Here is a 19,062-nt window from a genome sequence, read left to right as displayed (position 1 = left end):
GAGCCCTCTCTGTGGGCACGCGCGCCAGCATCAACTGCTCTCCTGGTTTCCGGTGCTCCCATGCGCGCCAGCCAGCTGATCTTCATGCACGCTGGAGCCCTGGAAACCCGAAGAACAGCTGGCCGGAGTGCATGCGAGCGCCGGCTACCTGGTCTTTGGGTGTCCAGTGCTCTGGCAAGTGCGAAGACCAGCTGACTGCAAGCGCAGACCGGAAACCATGTGCCCCAGCCAGCTGGTCTTCAAGTTTCTGGGGCTCGCATCAAGATCAGCTGGCTGGCACGTATGTGCGCGCTTGAAACCAGAAGACCAAGTTTGGGCACTCGGTGCGGAAAAGGTTTGCCATCACTGCTCTAAGACTATCCCCACCAACACTGACAGGCACTTGAGTATAAAATTAAGAGCAAATCCCACTCCTTACGAACACTGATGATGTGTTTTGCCCCAGCTCCGAATTCCCGAGGATATTGACACACATCCAACGGTCCTTATCAAATTTATTAAGTAGCAAGAATAAATCAAAGTCCGGCAAAGGTTGGCAACCAGCCCAGAACACAAGATACGATAAGACTTTTCCAAATGCTCTGATGATAATTACAAGTTGTTTTCAGCAAGAAACTTACTCTCCTGCGCGAGCTGCATTGGCTTCCAGTGGACTTCCGGGTGCGCTTCAAGGTGTTGGTGACCACCTTTAAAGCGCTCCATGGCTTAGGGCCAGGGTACTTACGGGACCGTCTTCTGCCACCAATTGCCTCCCACCGGCCGGTTCGCTCCCACAGAGAGGGCCTCCTCAGGGTGCCATCGGCCAGACAATGTCGGCTGGTGACTCCCAGGGGGAGAGCCTTCTCTGTGGTGGCACCTACCCTCTGGAACGATCTATCCCCCAGAGATACGAGTGATCCCAGACCTCCGGACTTTTCGTCGGGCCCTAAAAACTTACTTTTTTCAGCTAGCCGGGCTGGCCTGATTCCATGTTGGTTTTAACGTTTGATATTGATTTTAATTGATATGTATTAAATTATGGGCCAAATTCTATTTAATTAGTTTTAAATAATTATTTTAACTTTTGTACAAATGTTTTTATTTTGGCTGTTCACCGCCCTGAGTCCGAAAGGAGAAGGGCGGTATACAAATTTAATAAATAAATAAATAAATAAATAAAATAAAGGCGTGTGACTTAAATAGGCTAAGGGAGTGGCCAATTATCCTCAAGCCTTACTCTCGAGGAGACCTCCTCCTCCCGAGTAGCCACTCCTGCCTTCTGGCAGCCCTGCGTGCTCGAGCATTGAGGAGAGGCTCCTCCACTTCGCTCTCTCCACTTGAAGGAGCCTCTGGAGGTTCTGAAGGCCCTGGCTGAGTCTCTGCCTCTGGCACCACACCCTCTTCAGCCTCCTCGCTGTCCGACGCAAGCGCCGGCTGCACAGGCTGCTGGCGCGACACCACATGATGTGACCTAGTTTGGTAACGAAACGTCTGTAAGAAAACCACCAGCCTCAGAGAGCAGCAAGAATCCCTCATTTCAACCCTGAGCTACCGATATCTTCCTTTATTGGTAGCTTCACCTATACTTCATCTTGGGTCTTTCAACCGAGAAAGGGGCAACGGCTCAAAATATCCTAGGGAATTTCTGTGGCTTTTGGGGGTGGGGGAACTTGGCCTGGGTTTTCCCACTTTCTAGAACAGAGGTCTTCAAACTTGGCAGCTTTAAGACTTGTGGACTTCAACAAGTCCACAATGATGGCTGGAGAATTCTGGGAGTTGAAGTCCACAAGTCTTAAAACTGCCAGGTTTGAAGACCTCTGTTCTAGAAAGTGGTGACCATGGCCAGTACCTCTTGAGAGGCCTCAGAGGAGATGGCAGACATCAGGTCACCCCAGCTGGCTTCTAGGGTTACAAGAAGATTAGAATGGGGATCTTCCCACTCCCATTCCTAGGCCACCATTCCATCAGCACCCCACACTGGCTCTCCTTCAATGACTCGGAGCCTCTGCAGAAATTAAAGCCGGTGAAGTTTCTGAAGGTCACAAGGGGACTTGGGTACGGTCCTTCGCCCTCTGTGACCCATCTTTGCTTTTCATGGGGGAGGGGGGGAAGTAGGCAAGTGTTTCATTTTTATTTTAGAAATGATAATAATAATAATGGAAGGAGATGCCTTCTCTGTGGGACAGGTACGGTAGGTACAGTTATTCTATTCTATTCTATTCTATTCTATTCTATTCTATTCTATTCTATTCTATTCTATTCTATTCTACTCTACTCTACTCTACTCTACTCTACTCTATTCTCTATTCTATTCATTTTTATTCTATTCATTCTTATCTATTCATTCTATTCTATTTACTCTATTCTATTCTCCATTTCATATTCTATTCTATTCTATTCTATTCTATTCTATTCTATTCTATTCTATTCTATTCTATTCTACTTACTCTACTCTACTCTACTCTACTCTACTCTATTCTCTATTCTATTCATTTTTATTCTATTCATTCTTTTCTACTCTATTCATTCTATTCTATTTACTCTATTATATTCTTCTTCATAATCTATTCTATTCTACTCTACTCTACTCTACTCTACTCTATTCTCTATTCTATTGGTTTTTATTCTATTCATTATCTACTCTATTCATTCTATTCTATTTACTCTATTCTATTCTCCATTTCATAATCTACTCTACTCTACTCTATTCTCTATTCTATTCATTTTTATTCTATTCATTCTTTTCTACTCTATTCATTCTATTCTATTTACTCTATTCTATTCTCCATTTCATAATCTACTCTACTCTACTCTATTCTCTATTCTATTCATTTTTATTCTATTCATTCTTTTCTACTCTATTCATTCTATTCTATTTACTCTATTCTATTCTTCTTCATAATCTATTCTACTCTACTCTACTCTACTCTACTCTACTCTACTCTACTCTACTCTACTCTACTCTATTCTCTATTCTATTGGTTTTTATTCTATTCATTATCTACTCTATTCATTCTATTCTATTTACTCTATTCTATTCTCCATTTCATAATCTACTCTACTCTACTCTATTCTCTATTCTATTCATTTTTATTCTATTCATTCTTTTCTACTCTATTCATTCTATTCTATTTACTCTATTATATTCTTCTTCATAATCTATTCTATTCTACTCTACTCTACTCTACTCTACTCTACTCTACTCTATTCTCTATTCTATTGGTTTTTATTCTATTCATTATCTACTCTATTCATTCTATTCTATTTACTCTATTCTATTCTCCATTTCATAATCTACTCTACTCTACTCTATTCTCTATTCTATTCGTTTTTATTCTATTCATTCTTATCTACTCTATTCATTCTATTCTATTTACTCTATTCTATTCTCCATTTCATAATCTACTCTACTCTACTCTGTTCTCTATTCTCTATTCTATTAGTTTTTATTCTATTCATTCTTATCTACTTTATTAATTCTATTCTATTTACTCTATTCTATTCTTCTTCATAATCTATTCTATTCTGTTCTACTCTACTCTATTCTCTATTCTATTCATTTTTATTCTATTCATTCTTATCTACTCTATTCATTCTATTCTGTTCTGTTCTGTTCTGTTCTTCTGTTCTGTTCCATTCCATTCCTTTCCGTTCTGTTTTTCTGTTCTGTTCTACCCTACTCTACTCTATAAAAATTGTTTTTAATTTAAAAATGTAAAATGCGTTGTTATCTGCCTTGACCATATAAATAGAAAGACAAGGAAGGTATATAAAAATAAATAAAAATAAATGTGGAAATATACCTGCATCCTCCATCCAGTTGAATGCAATTAGAGATGGTGATCTCTGCACTCAAAATATCTATTCGGGCATACTTTCAGTTGGGAATTCAACAATATTCATTTGGTTCAGCTCTGAGCCTTAATGTAATTTCTTTGCTTTTGGCTTAGTATAAAGTGCAAAAATAATAACTATGGTCTGTAAACGTGCCAGTAAGATAGAAGCCCAGCCACGTGCCAAGTGTCTTATTTAGCAAACGTGGCTAAAACGTGGCTTAGAAGAGCTATATGCAACTTTTGGATACCCTGAATAATGTGCACATTCAGTATTCTGGTCACACCTTGCTTGTGCGATTATTCCTGCTTCAAAAATATCTGTCTGGCATCTTTGTTTCTTCTCTGGCCTATTTATTCTTTCACGGTTGACTTTTCGGAATAACAGAGTTGCAAGGGAGGTCTCCCCTTCTCAAGCAGGAGACCCTTTGCCCGTGATGGTGAATTTACGGCATGTGTGCCACAGCTGGTATACAGAGACCTCTCTGCAGGCACGCGTGCTGTTGCCCAGCTCAGCTCCACCATGTATGCGTGTGCCTCCTGCCAGCCAACTGATTTTCAGGATGTGCGAGGGGCGGGGAGCATGTGGGAGACGTGCGCGCATGCGTGGGAATTGTGCGCGCATGTGTGGGGTCGCAGGGGTCGCACTCGCTTGCGCGGGGGGAGCGCGAGGTGTGTGTGGCGCCCCCCATGGCCCGTTTATGGGCCCAGGAGGCTGCAGAGAAGCCTACTAGGCCCATAACGGGGCTAAGGGGATCGCATGCGCGTGGAGGCGTGGTGGGGGCGTGTACCAGAGGTGGGTTCTCTGATCAGTTCTGGAGAACCGATAGCAGAAATTTTGAGTAGTTCGGAGAACCGGTAGTAAAAATTCTGACTGGCCCCGCCCCCCCATCTATTCTCTGCTTCCCGAGTCCCAGCTGATCGGGAGGAAATGGGGATTTTGCAGTATCCTTCCCCTGGAGTGGGGTGGGAATGGGGATTTTACAGTATCCTTCCCCTGCCACGCCCACCAAGCCACGCCCACCAAGCCACACCCACAGAACCGGTAGTAAAAGAATTTGAAATCTGGCGTGTACACATTGCATTATGGGTGCCGGCATGCGTGCGCGCTGTTGCACACACACGCATGTGCTTTTGGCACATTAAGAGAAAAAGGTTAGCCATCACTGCTCTATGCCATTCTGGGCAAATGGCTATTCAATCTTTTCTTGAAAACCTCCAATGATGGAGCACTCATAACGTCTGGATGAAAGCAATTCCAGGTTCCCCTGGTGCACCAACTGCGACCCTACTTGGATCAGGAGGCTCTCCTCACAGTCACTCATGCCCTTGTCACCTCACAATTGGATTATTGCAACGTGCTCTACATGGGGCTACCTTGAAAAGTGTTCGGAGACTACGGTTGGTCCAGATACTGCAAAATCCCCATTCCCTCCCCACTCCTGGGGGAAGGATATTGCAAAATCTCCATTCCCACCCCACTCCTGGGGCCAGCCAGAGGTGGTATTTGCCGGTTCTCTGAACTGCTCAAAATGTCCGCTACCGGTTCTCCAGAACCTGTCAGAACCTGCTGGATTTCACCCTTGAATCCAACTGTTTAAAATGGATGAGTTTTATGGACACATTTATTTATTTATTATTTATTTATTTATTAAATTTATATACCGCCCTATTCCTAAGGGACTCAGGGCGGTGAACAGCGAACGATAAAAATACATGTAATACAAACGTTAATAAAAAAAAAAAACAATTAAAATATACTAAACACTCTGGTCCTAGATAATTCAAGACATCCCAGTTTAAAATAAAATCAAAAAGCAATATAAAGGGAAAGTTAGGCCAGGCCGGCCTGCTGAAACAGGAATGCAGGATTTTTGGCATTGTAGGAAGATTGAATTGCCCTTATTTTTTTTCCAGTAATTATTTTCAATTTCTCGGTCTAATCTTCCAGCCTGAGATTTCCCCATCATCATCACACATCCAAGCATTAGTCTGTCTAGACCAGTTCTCAATTACTGCCTAGGTAGACACTTTCTAACAACACCAGCAGTCAAATGTTTTGTGTCCTTTGGCCCAGGGATCAATTTCTCACAAGGCAACTATCCACGATGGATCTGCTCTTTAGCTGAGCAAAGTCACCTGGATTACCAGGAGCTGAGAACAAACTCTCAACTCGATTCATTCACCATCATCATAGCTTAAACATAGTTTACTGAATAAGCCAGGATTGGCTAAAGAGATGAGTCACAAGTCCCTGGTTCCAGCCATGATGGTGATCAGAGGTGCCAGTTTAAGTGATCCTGATGTTCCTACAATCTACCCGGAGCAACAGGACTTCATTAGAATGGAATGGAATGGAATGGAATGGAATAGAATTCAGAATAGAATAGAATAGAATAGAATAGAATAGAATAGAATAGAATAGAATAGAATAGAATAGAATAGAATAGAATAGAATAGAATAGAATAGAATTCAGAATAGAATGGAATGGAATGGGATAGGATAGGATAGGATAGGATAGGATGGGATAGGATAGATTTTTTAATGTTTTCATTGTATATTTAACTGTAAACCACCCAGTTACTCTATGGTAAAATGGGCACAATAAATTTTAGGGAGGGGGAGGGGGAGGGGAGGGGAGGAGGAGAGGGGAGGGGAGGGGAGAGGAGAGAGAATGTAGAGTAGAATAGAATAGAATAGAATAGAATAGAATAGAATAGAATAGAATAGAATAGAATAGAATAGAATAGAATAGAATAGAATAGGAATTCTTTATTGGCCAGGTGTGATTGGATACACAAGGAATTAGTCTTTGGTGCATAAGGTCTCAGTGTACATAAAAGAAAAGATACATTTATCAAGAATCATAAGATACAACACTTAATGATCGTTAGAGGTTACAAATAAGCAATCAGGAAACAATATCAATAGAAATCGTAAGGATACAAGCAACAAAGTTACAGTGATACAGTCATAAGTGGGAGGAGATGGGTGGTGGGAACGACGAGAAGATTAATAGTAGTGCAGACTTAGTAAATAGTTTGACAGCGTTGAGGGAAGAGTTAAATCTTTGCTCCGGTCTTGGGGTGCTCTCTTTCTCTGGGGAAGACCCCAATCTTTCTGCATTTGGATTCTCCAGGGTTTTTTTTTTTTCCCGCGTCCCTTCTCGTCGTGGGGGTGGAGGGGGGGGCAAATAAAACGAAGGAAAATGCCTCTTGCAAACACATGGAACGAACCGACTCGTGGACCTGCACCAAGGGTGAAAAAAAAATCATCTTTTTTTTTTAAATTTTTAAAAAGTGCCTATTTTTTTTAATTAAAAAAAAATAGATAGGGAAAACCGCACCTACTTCGACCTGAAAATTAAAACAAAAAAAACACCCTGCATCTTAATTAAAAAGGGAGGGAAGAAGAAGTAAATCAAAGCAGAAGAGGGCAGGCGAGCCTCCTTCGGTGGCAACTGGCGCATTCACTTTCTCTTCACCGAAACCCCCCCCCCCGTCACTTTCCCTTTCTCATTAAAAGCCAGGCAAAAGGGGGGGGAGGCTAAGTCTCAGTAGCAGCAACTGTTGGGGATTCGCTTATCCCACCCCGGATGCTTAGAGGTTGGCAGGACGGACGTCTTCTTCCTAGCCATCTTCTCCTCCACCACCACCACCCCCTAACCCCCTCCCCACCAAAAGCCCCACCCTACCCCACCCCAGGGGGGGGCTGAACTGTCTGGCCAGCACGCATGCGCGCGCGTGGGGGGGGGAGCCACAGACGTCAGCAGCCCCAGCCGGCCTCGCCTCGCCCCTTGAAGTCAGCAACGCAAAGCCCAGGCTCGCTCGGCGTCCTCCCCCCCCTCGCCTTTCCTCCTCCTCCCTCCTCCCTCCTCCTCCTCTCTCTCTCTCTCTCTCTCCTCCGGCTGGCTGGCGGACACGCGCGCGCGGGCGCTCTCGCCTCCCCCCCTCCCCACCGCCAGCCTTTCTGCATTTCTCTCCATTAGGACGGGCTGAACGATGAGATCGCTCGCAGCCACCGCCGCCGCCGCCGCCCATTAGAGACCCCCCAGGTTAGGGGGAGGGGAGAGGAAGAGGGGGAGGAAGGGGGAAAAAAATAACCCACCCCAATCCAACAGCAGGGAAAGAAGGAGAAGGAAAAAAAGAAAAAGAAAGAGAAAAAGAAAGAAAGAAGGCAGAGGAAAGAAAATCCGAAGGAGAGAAATTCTGGCCGAAGAAGGAAGGGCGGACCAAACCCCCAAATCTTGAGCACTTTCTCCCCGTTTTGCAAACGATACCGGAGCCGGAGCTCTCAAGCAACCGGGGCCAGCTCGGTTTTCTTCTCCAGCTGGGGCAGAAGAAGCGAGAGCTCCGCTGCCTCCGACCCCGCTTCTTCCGACTCCTCCGGCAGGCGAGCCACCTCCCTTCTCTTCTCCCAGCGCCCCCCCATTCTCTCTCTCCCCCCCCACACACACCCCAACTCTCCTCCCGACCAGCTCCTGCAGCTCCCGCAAGCTCGGCTGGTTCCTTTGGATGCCTTGATTCGCCGGAGCGAGCGAAGAGCAGGGCTGGGAAGCAGGAGGAGAAGAGAGGGAGAGAGGGAGAGAGGGAGAGAGAAAGAAAAGAGAGGGATTCCCCTCTTCGGCCTTTGGCGTTGCAATCCGAGCTTTTCTCCCGATCCGGCTTTTCTTTCCCCCCCTTTGGGCTCCTCCGTGAAAGGGTGGGGGGGAAGAAGCGAAGGAGAAGGGTCCGCCAGCCCGGCACCGTTCCCGATTTGGGGCCACCATGGGATGTACGTTGAGCGCCGAGGAAAGAGCCGCCTTGGAAAGGAGCAAAGCGATCGAGAAGAACCTCAAGGAAGATGGGATCACCGCGGCCAAAGATGTGAAATTACTCCTGCTAGGTAAGCCAAGAGCCGGGGGCTCCCTTTCTCCGTCGGCCCCCCCCTCCCCACTCCAAAGCCCTTTCCTCCGTTCCCTCTTCTCCCCCCCCCGTCCACACACACACACACACACACACGGTAGATTTGCACACTCACGTCTCTCCTTTCCTCCCCCCCCCAATCCCCACCCCACCCGTCTGCCTGCTTCTCAGGTGTGGTTCGGCGGCCCCCCCTCCCCGACCCCCCCCCCGCTCCTGCTCTGCCCCCTGGCATGATTTCCGCTGCAGCCCCCTTTGGTTCCTTAGAGGTTGCAATTCCCCTCGCTTTGTTACCTGGTCTAAGGCCGTTTCCCCAGAATATTTTATCTTCTCCCCAAACCCCCACCCCCCAAAAAATAAATCACTGCCTTCCACCAACTAGGTGTGTGTGTGTGTGTGTGTGTGTTTTCACGCTCCATCTTCTGCCGCACCTTTGGATGGACTGGCTCAAATGTAACCCCGTCTCAGCCCCTCCCCAATTCCCCGCCTCTCCCCAACAGGTAGGGTCTCGCTTACTTACCATCCTCTTGCTGTTGTTTTTTTTTTTTTTTTTAAAAACGTATCTCCCTTCATCTCTCGCCTTTTTTTGCACCGAAAACTCAATTGCACAAACAGCGTCTTTTTGGCTCCCCTCTTCCCCACCCCCGCCGCGCAGAGCCATTAGTATTTACCACTCCTCTCCCGTATTTATCTGCTTTTATCTTCTTATATTCTCAACACTGGCCAGATTTTGCTTTTATGAAGGTTTTAATGTCCTTTTCCCCTCCCCCTTCCTTTTCTTCTATTTTGTCCCAACAGGGGCTGGGGAATCCGGAAAAAGCACAATTGTGAAGCAGATGAAGTAAGTCAGCTCATCCTCCCTTACCCTCTTACGTACGGCAGCATAGTGAGAGAACTCAAATATTTGCTGATTCTATTTAAAAAAAAAATCTTAAGTGTGTGTGTGTGGGGGGGCACCTGTTTTCCGTTTAGTCGCTTTTTTAAAAAAAAATTTGGAGATGGGAGGGAGAGTAAGGCAACTCGCTCCTTGGTTCAATGGATTTGTTAGGAGCCAATCCGTTGGTCTATGGTAGCCCCCCCACCCCTCCACCCCAAAAAACCCACCCCACTCAGGAGTCTGGTGACGCTTTTTCTCGACCACCGATTTTATGACAAGGCTAATAATAACTGGGCGCGTTTATGCCTTTTCACGCCCTTCTAAATAAAAAAAAAAATTGGTTGATGGGGAAAGATTCCCCATCAGTGTTGGCCTCAATGAATGAGTCTCCGCCATGTTTAAAGATGGGGAGGAGATGGTGTTCTCGGTGGCTTGAAGGGGAGCCCTGCTTGGCCAGGCCCAACATCTGGAGCAGCTGTTGCAAAAGCTTGAGGCGCAGGTGGGCAGAAGAGGGGAGGAAACCGCCGCCCCCCCTCCCCTCCCTCCCTTTTCCCAGGCTTGGCTGAGCTCTGACATGGCCCCGCTGCGCCAGGTGTGAGGTGCTGTTCACCGCCGTGGTGCTGAAATCGGAATTCCTGTTCTTTCTTTCTTTCCTCCCTCTCTCTCTCTCTCCCTCCCTCCCTCCCTCCTGCGAAGAATGGTGGCCTGGAGGGATGGGGTGGGGTCGGAAGGAGAGAAACTTAGCCCTGGCCTAGGCATTCGTGCACTGGCACCAAATTACTCGGTGGTATTCCCCCTCCCAAATAAACCCCCTGCTTCCTGGACCCCGCTTCCCTTTGCCCGCATTTCCAGTCTTTTGGTCTTGTTAGGGGACTAACTCGGGCTGGGTTTCGGCCCGGACCAGGGCGCGTGGATCTGTGGAAAGGCATCTGATAATACAGATTTGAAACTACTTTCCATCAGCCCTCTTCCCTCCCTCCCTCCCTCCCTCCCTCCTTCCTTCCCTCCCTCCTTTCCTTTCCGCAGCTTTCTCGCTTGGAGCCCTTCCCTGTCCTTTAATTAATCAGGACAGAATTTGGCTGCCATTCCAAATTAAGCCGGGGCAGGAGATCGAATTCGTGCCAAGGCCCTCCGCTTCTCTGTCCCTTCCCCCGTGGACACCCGTGTATTGCCGAACGTGTGAGCGTGGCAGATTCCTAGCAAGTGCGGGTCGTAAGAAGTGTGTGGGGGGGGAGGTCGGTTCCTGCAGCGGATCTATTTCTCTCTCTTGCCCCCTTCTCCGCCAAGCAGTCAGTGACGCCGATTTGAGCTCCCGGGAGGCTTGTGGGGCGGGGCGGGGCGGGGAAGGGCGCGGGAGGCAGATACGACTAGGTGTAGCCCAGGGGGTGCGGGTGTGCACTCAGGCGTACACATGAGTTGGGAGCTCCTCTGCACGGTGCCTCTTTGGCTGGATGCCCCGGCTAAAGGGAGCGAGTGGCCGGATGGTTAGGAGATGACGAAGGGAGAAGCGACAGTCAATGCGGAAGGACAGCGGGTCCTGTGTGTCCTCCCCCCCCCCGTTGCAAAATGGCCTTCTCGGCAGCCTTCGGATAGCTCTTGCAGGTTGCTAAGAGAGAATGGCGCTCGGGAGGGGGGGGGGGTTTGGAGAGTTGCACGCAAGCCACACCTGCACGCATACAAATACAGAGAGAGAGAAAGAGAGAGAGGGAGAGGGAGAGAGAGGGAGGGAGAGAGGGAGAGGGAGAAGGAGAGGGAGGGAGGGAGAGAGAGAGGGGGAGGGAGAGGGAGAGAGGGAGAGGGAGAGGGAGGGAGAGGGAGAGGGAGGGAGGGAGGGAGGAGAGGGAGAAGGAGAAGGAGAGGGAGGGAGAGAGGGGGAGAGAGAGAGAGAGAGAGAGAGAGAGAGATCTTGGGTGCCTGCCCGCGGCCAGCCTTGCCTGCCTACCCGTCCATGCATGCCCGTGTCCCGGGTGACTTTTCTATTAGCCTGCCGGGGGCTGTTAAAATAAGCCGCAGGTTTCAGGCGGCGCAGGCGGTGGACAGCGCCCGGCAGAGCTTGGAAGACGCGGTGGGCTCTAGGGAGCTCGGCAAGCTTCGGCTTGGCTCGGCTAAGCTCGGGTGTGGGACTCGCCTGGCCTTCGGAGGCATTCGGTGGCGAAGCCAGCTGCCTCGGCAAGAACCGGCCAAAGTTCGGCTCTGCTCGGACAAAAGGAAGGATGGATTTATTTTATTTTATTTATTTATTTATTATATTTCTATACCGCCTTTCTCCCGTAGGACTCAAGGCGGTGTACAGTCAAGAAAAATATAGATACACAAACATCATAAAATTGCTAATTAAAATTATTATTATAACATAGTTTGGCCCAATTAAATAGAACCTAAAATTAGATAACATTTTTTTAAAAATTTAAAAGTCAAGATGTAACAAGACACGCGTGTCCTGCTGTGATGGGGTGTGCTAAGGCCCATTGAGCAGACACAATGATAACAGAATCAGAATAGAGCTGGAAGGGACCTTGGAGGTCTTCTAGTCCAGCCCCCTACTCTAGCAGGAGATCCTATACCATTTCAGACAAGTGGCTGTCCAGTCTCCTCTTAAAATCCTCCAGTGATGGAGCAACCACAAGGTCTGAAGGCAAATCTGTTCCACTGGTTAATTGTCCTCACTGTTAAGAAGTTTCTCCTTCATTCCAGGTTGCTTCTCTCTTAGATTAGTTCCCATCCATTGTTTCTTCTCTTGCCTTCTGGTGCTTTGGATAAATAAGTTGATCCCGTCGTCTTTGTGGCAGCCCCTCAAATACTGGAATATTGCTATCATGTCCCCCCCTTAGTCATTCTTTTCTCTAGACTAGCCAAACCCAAATCCTGCAACCGTTCTTCATATGTTTTAGCCTCCAGGCCTTTGATCATCTTTTTTTATTATTAAAAAGTTTTATCAAAGATACAAACATTTTCTCCCCGCCTCCCTCCCACCCCCCTTCCTTCCCCTCTCCCCCTCCCCCTCCCCGGACTTCCCAGAGCAAATACAGGGTATAGCATTTAACAATCATAAACTAAAATATGCTAACATTTTATAGAGTCCAAATTCTCCCTTGGTTCTTAACTCCACATAGTTCAAAAACAAACTATAGACATAAACTAAAAAAACTAAATTGAGTATGCCTTTGATCATCTTAAATTGCTCTTCTTTGCACTTTTTCCAAAGTCTCAACATCTTTTTTTTGTAATGTGGTGACCCACATTACATGTAATTACATGTAACTGTGGATGCAGGATTCTAGGTGTGACCTTACTGAGGCTTATGTAAAGTGGTACTGATACATCATGCAAGTCATTTTCTAAGTTTTGCTTGCTTGAACCCAGGGGTGGGTAATTAATATGCCAACTTTACCACCTGTGGATTTCAAGTCCCAGAAATCTTGAGCCAGCACTGAAGTCCTCATGAAGTCTGTAGGTTGTAAAACTGCCACAGCTGCCCACTCCTGCTGTAAAACTCAATTTAAGCCCCCAATAGAATTCAGGCATCTCCCACCTTGGCAACTTATGGACTTCAACTCCCAGAATTCCTCGGCCAACCATGAGCTTTTTTGCAGCCTGGATCTCATAGCCCTAATCTCATACTTAATTTCAATCCCTGACAGATTTCTTATACTGATTCCTGCTATTCCTCCTTCCTTGATTTATATAGAAAAGAAGGAAGAGGGAGTATTTTCACAATCTTGCGCTTGAGATTTTCTATTGTCAAGGGGATGGACTCCTTTGAACCTTCCCAGTCCTCACTAGCTGATTTAGTGCCCTTAGGGCTTTTAAGTCCATCATCATATATCACAGGACATAGAATAATAGGGTTGGAAGGGACATTGGAGGTCTTCTAATCCAACCCCATACCCAAGCTGGAGACTATATAGCAGGGGTCTCCAAACTCGGAAACTTTAAGACTTGTGAACTTCAACTCCCAGAAATCCTCAGCCAACATGCACTGCCTGGGGAATTCTGGGAGTTGAAGTCCACAACTCCTAAAGTTTCCAAGTTTGGAGACCTCTGACTGTCCAGTCTCCTCTTCAAAACTTCCAGTAATGGGGCACCTACAACTTTGCTTGCTTTAGATGTCATAAATACAAATAAACAAATAATTCCCTCAACACTGTCAAACTATTTACTAAGTCTGCACTACTATTAATCTTCTCATCGTTCCCACCACCCATCTCCTTCCACTTATGACTGTAACTTTGTTGCTTGTATCCTTACGATTTATATTGATATTGTTTCCTGATTGCTTATTTGTACCCTATGACTATCATTAAGTGTTGTACCTTATGATTCTTGATGAACATATCTTTTCTTTTATGTACTCCGAGAGTGTTTGCACCAAGACAAATTCCTTATGTGTCCAATCACACTTGGCCAATAAAAAATTCTATTCTAAAAAAAAATACTATCAAGATTCTCCAACTCTCTAGCCCACTCTAGTTTTGCTCACACAACACAACGAACCTCATTATGCTAAGCCAGGAGTCAGCAACCTGCAGCTCTGGAGCCGCATGTGGCTCTTTCACCCCTCTGTTGCGGCTCCCTATCACTCAAAATATCACTCACAGCCGCCAAGGTGCGACACTTGCCAGCACACGATTTATTGAGCTTTTCAACCCCTGATAGACCAACCATGGATAAATCCACGAAAAGTTTCAGAAGAAAACAGAACATTTAATTCAACTACATATGCTAGTTTTATGGCCGCTCAAGAAATAGTCAGGCATGGGAAGGGTTTTGTGGCTCCCGGTGTTTTCTTTTCTGTGGGAAACGGCTCCAAATGGCTATTTGAGTGTTTAAGGTTGCAGACCCCTGTGCTAAGCCATTCATCAAATGCCCTGGCTTTGTAAGTCACTAACAATCACAACAACAACAAGAAATAACCAACGTTAAAAACTCATCAAATGTTATAAATGTATGTGCTAGGACTTTCACTGACCTGGTTGTAAGAACACAACCCTTGAGTTTCTAGTGTCATAAATAGCCCAATAGGTAAATATAAATGATTATTCAGCTTGTAGCTTACTCCTAACTTGTTGGTCAGGCAATATATCTGTTTCTTTAAGAAACAACTGAGCCACGTAATCAGGGTTTGCTGAACCCTGTAATTAGGCTACAGTGCATAAATAAGCAGCACAGAGAAGCGTTCTTTGTTCCTGATTGTTCCTGTTGCTCCCTGCGTCTTTCTGCTGATTGGTGTTAGACTGAATTGTTATATGGTACTGTATACCAAGAGTTACTAAAATCTGTTTGCTTTGGTAAGGGAAGATACTTACTGGACTGATATTACTGTTTATGACCTTGGACTGTTTTATCTACATCGAGACTGCTTATTATCTTGTATATAAAGTATTTTTCTCACACGAGCTGCACATTTATCTCCTTCCCTGTGTGTTTCTGCTCTGCTCGTTGCACAAGCAACAAATACTTTTTACACACACCCTAACAATACGTGCCCAAAAGAGAGCACTTTTTCAAAATAGCTCAGGGAGGTGTGACAGAGGATCACAAAACTATGGTTCTCTCTTGCCCACGCCTGGAATTGCACACCCTGTTCTGTTACAGAAAGTAGAATTCACATTACGTGTTATGCCCAAATCGATAAACCATATCGATCTGATGATCAACTTCATCAACTGAGCAGCTAAAAGGATGATTGTGTTTCCACAACGCATGACCTACAAGTTGCCCAACCTCATTTTAACTTAGTTTGTTAGAACCTGACTTACAAACTACTAAAAAGGCATAACGAATACTCTCCTTTTTTTGTTAAATATTTTTTATTGTTTTATATCACATATTCCATTTCAATGTTGAACAGTGTGTTTTCTAGGTGTCCAAAATCTTAACATATAAACATCATCATTATATATATATATATACACACACACACATACACACACACACACACACACACACACACACACACACACACACACACACGAGATAATATCAATTGAAGGGCCTGGTGGCTCAGCAGACTGATAGCATTGCGATTAACACCAGATGTCTGCAATTACTGCAAGTTCGAATCTCACCAGGCTCAAGGTTGACTCAGCCTTCCATCCTTTCTAAGGTAGGTAAAATGAGGACCCAGGCAATAAGCTGACTTTGTATAAATATACAAAAGTATGAAGGCTATTGCTTAATGCATTGTAAGCCGCCCTGAGTCTCCGGAGAAGGGCGGCATATAAATCAAATTTAAAAAAAAATGTTATTGAAAAGTATACTATCTTCCCTTATGGTATTGATTATATAACCATCAAAGTATTTACTCATCAGTTTTTCTTTCTCATATAGTCCATATTTCACGCATAATGAATATTCTTAGAGTCCCTTCTTTAGGCAAAATATTTCTCTTCTTTTTAAATATTTTATTAGTTTTAAAATAAAACAATGGACATTGCTCAACGTCTCTGGTTTCTAACAGTTGCATTAAATTCAAGTTAATAAGTAATATATTCCTTAATCTATACACAAATTTACATATCTCCTTTTTCATTATATATCAAGTATACAGTATTTTACTTCCTAAACAGCTACAGTATACATATATTTAATAAACCTATATTACATTCACATATTTCAATATACATTGATATATTGATATACATTGTTATATACATTTCCAGAAATTCATTATCTCTTGTTTTTTGGCATTCTTCCTCTTATCTAACCAATTATAACATTTATTCCAGACTTCATAGTATGTTGATTCACTTTTGTCCTTGAGTTCTAAAGTAACTCTGTCCATCTCTCCACAGTTGTAGTTTTTGTGTATTACTTCTTCTTCTAAGGGTATTTTTTACACTTCCATTTTTGAGCAAATGCTAGTCTTGCCGCGGTAAGTATATGCAATATTAAATAGGTTACATTTTTGTCATATTTGCCATCTGTCAGTAAGAAAAATTCCGGCTTGACTTCTGTTTTGAACATTAACATCTCTTCTAACCAGCTTCCTTATTTGCTGCCAAAAACTTTTAGGCAAAATATTTCTGGATGTTTTCTCAAGAGAGTTATTCCTTCCCTGATTTTCTTTTCCCCAGAATATTTCCCCTAACCTCTAGAATGGTGTCGTCCTCCCCTCCTCATCTTCCCAGATTAAGGCTACCCTGGGACCTCATATCTGGACTGAGATAAGCTAAGATAAGCAACCATCTCTTTAGGCTTGAACTGATGATGCCTTGGTTTACTCACACTCTGGAAAAATAAACAAAGCCTCGAGTCTTTTATGGAGCAAGGCTAAAGCACAAACGGTTGCATATTTCCTGGCAGGCTAGTTGCTATGAAAATCAAACTTGTTATTAGGCCTGGGTTTTAACCTGAAAATGTTTGCTTTCCTGTTAAATTAAGGAGAGGAATAGGAATAAGCAAACTCTCAACTGCCAAGGTTCATGGCTTAGTTGTCTAAACCTTACTTGAAGATAAAACTGAATGGACAGAGATGGATGGATATATATATATATATATATTGTTTTTAATTTTTGCTCTTCACTTTTTCAAAGCTTTAGGGCGGGAATGGAAGATCTCTGAAAAGTGGCCCAAAATGTTGAGATTGATGAAACAAACAGTCTTGTTGTGCAATTTTGTGGTTGGGTGGGGCAGGAGTTGGAACAGGAATAATGTGTTTCTCAAAGGATTCACACTTTAATCCTTCTTTATGAGAATATTCTATCAATCTATCTATATCTATCTGTTTGTGTCTATCATCCATCCATCCATATCATCCATCTATCTATCCATCTATCCATCTATCCTCTATCTATCTATCTATCCATCCATCCATCCATCCATCCATCCATCCATCCATCCATCCATCCATATCATCCAGCTATCCATCTATCCATCCATCTATCCATTATCTATCTATCTATCTATCTATCTATCTATCTATCTATCTATCTATCTATCTATCTATCATCTATATCACCTATCTTTTATCCATCTATCCATCTATCTATCCATCTATCATCCATATCATCCATCCATCCATCTATCTATCTATCTATCTATCTATCTATCTATCTATCTATCTGTCTATCTATCTATCCATCTATCCATCTATCCATCTATCTATCCATCTATCCATCCATCTATCCATCATCTATCTATCTATCTATCTATCTATCTATCTATCTATCTATCTATCTATCTATCTATCTATCTATCTATCATCTATCCATATCATCCAGCTATCCAGCTATCCATCTATCTATCTATCCATCTATCCATCCATCCATCTATCCGTCATCTATCTATCTATCTATCTATCTATCTATCTATCTATCTATCTATCTATTTTTGGCTATTTTCATATCCGATGGTTAATTTTGAAAGCGTTGAGGTCCACCCCAGTCCAAGACATATTGAATGATTGTTTTCCATTTTCTGATTATTTCAGCCCTCAAAGCAAGTGGCACAATCTTATTTTTAAGGGTGCAAATGCTATTATCATACAGTTTTCATGGCTTCATACCTAATGGTGTGAAGTCAGTTGGAGGACAAGCTTATTTTGTTGGGCTTTGTAAACAAACAAATTTTGTTGGGCTTTGTGGACAAAGACAAGCCCTGATACGATGCTCTGAGTGCATGGAATTAGACCTAGACTGAAATTGATGTCTTTGGGTATGTTGCAGGGGTGAGTTCTACTTACCTTTATTGCTGGTTTGCAGCTTTGCTCACACGTGCGCGCGCACTCTTCTGCGCAAGTGCAGAAGCGTTTTGATGATGTAGGGGTCGGTGAGCGGAGCCTCCCGCCGGTTTTACTACCGGTTCTATAGAACCGGTGCGAACCGGGGGCAACCCACCACTGGTGTGTTGTTCTGCACTTTCAAGCCAAAGTGTGCATATGGCACCGGATAAAAACCTTGCAGAATCTCTTGATTTTGCACTAAGGGCTGTGCCTGGCACACAAAAGCAGCAGTTCTATGCTGGAGATGCGATATTTGTCTGAACATTTTCCATCCCTTCGAGGCAAACTAAGCTTGGAATCTGCCCAGTGTGGTCTGGGAAGAGTTTTCCTTTGATTGAAATGGAAGAAGAAAGTGGGAGAAGTAAAACTGGAGGCAAATTCCAAGCCGATTGTCGTGGGTTCCAATTTTCATTTCAGTCGGTGGAGAGGCCCAGATAATATCTGTAGATACTTTTTGCTGTCGTGTTCTTGCATTTAAATGAAAGGAGAACCGTGTTTTTAAGGATTGGCATGAAACGTGGGCTTCGTTTGACCTGGGGAATCTCTTGAATCTCCCTATTTGGAACTCTTCTGGTTGGTCTCTTTGGTTGTAATTTTTCCCCCAAGGTCTTCATGTTCCCAGAACAATGGGACTGAGGAGCACGAAGATGGAAATGCTTGCTTCTGACCACAAGTAGAGAGCCTTGTTAAGCTTCTCTGTTGAAGAAAAAAAAAAGAAGAAGCAAAAGAATCCACCTATTGTATACGAA

At 44.4% G+C, this 19,062-nt stretch overlaps 1 protein-coding gene and 1 long non-coding RNA gene across 3 annotated transcripts in view; one reads left to right on the top strand and one right to left on the bottom strand.

Annotated features, from left to right (window-relative positions):
* Window positions 1-6,567: 6,567 nt before the first annotated feature.
* Window positions 6,568-9,379, bottom strand: LOC132709002 (uncharacterized). Its single transcript, XR_009620062.2, has 2 exons — window positions 9,235-9,379; window positions 6,568-7,061 (listed from the first exon to the last, which is right to left on the bottom strand). It is a non-coding gene; the product is annotated as an uncharacterized LOC132709002 (long non-coding RNA).
* GNAO1 (G protein subunit alpha o1) overlaps window positions 7,701-19,062 on the top strand; it is a 254,600-nt gene continuing 243,238 nt past the window's right edge. Inside the window, exons 1-2 of one of the 2 annotated variants that reach the window (XM_060681554.2) lie at window positions 7,701-8,697; window positions 9,513-9,555. In XM_060681554.2, the coding sequence (XP_060537537.1) occupies window positions 8,580-8,697; window positions 9,513-9,555 (161 nt within the window). In that variant the 5' untranslated portion in view covers window positions 7,701-8,579. The remainder of the gene's footprint in view (window positions 8,698-9,512; window positions 9,556-19,062) is intronic. The other variant, XM_060681555.2, reaches the window with a different exon arrangement.

This window comes from Pantherophis guttatus, chromosome 11, assembly GCF_059756535.1.
Source record: "Pantherophis guttatus breed Tessera chromosome 11, ASM5975653v1, whole genome shotgun sequence".
NCBI lineage: Eukaryota > Metazoa > Chordata > Lepidosauria > Squamata > Colubridae > Pantherophis > Pantherophis guttatus.
Note: the sequence above shows the minus strand (reverse complement) of the source record. Positions and strands in the feature narration are given on the sequence as shown.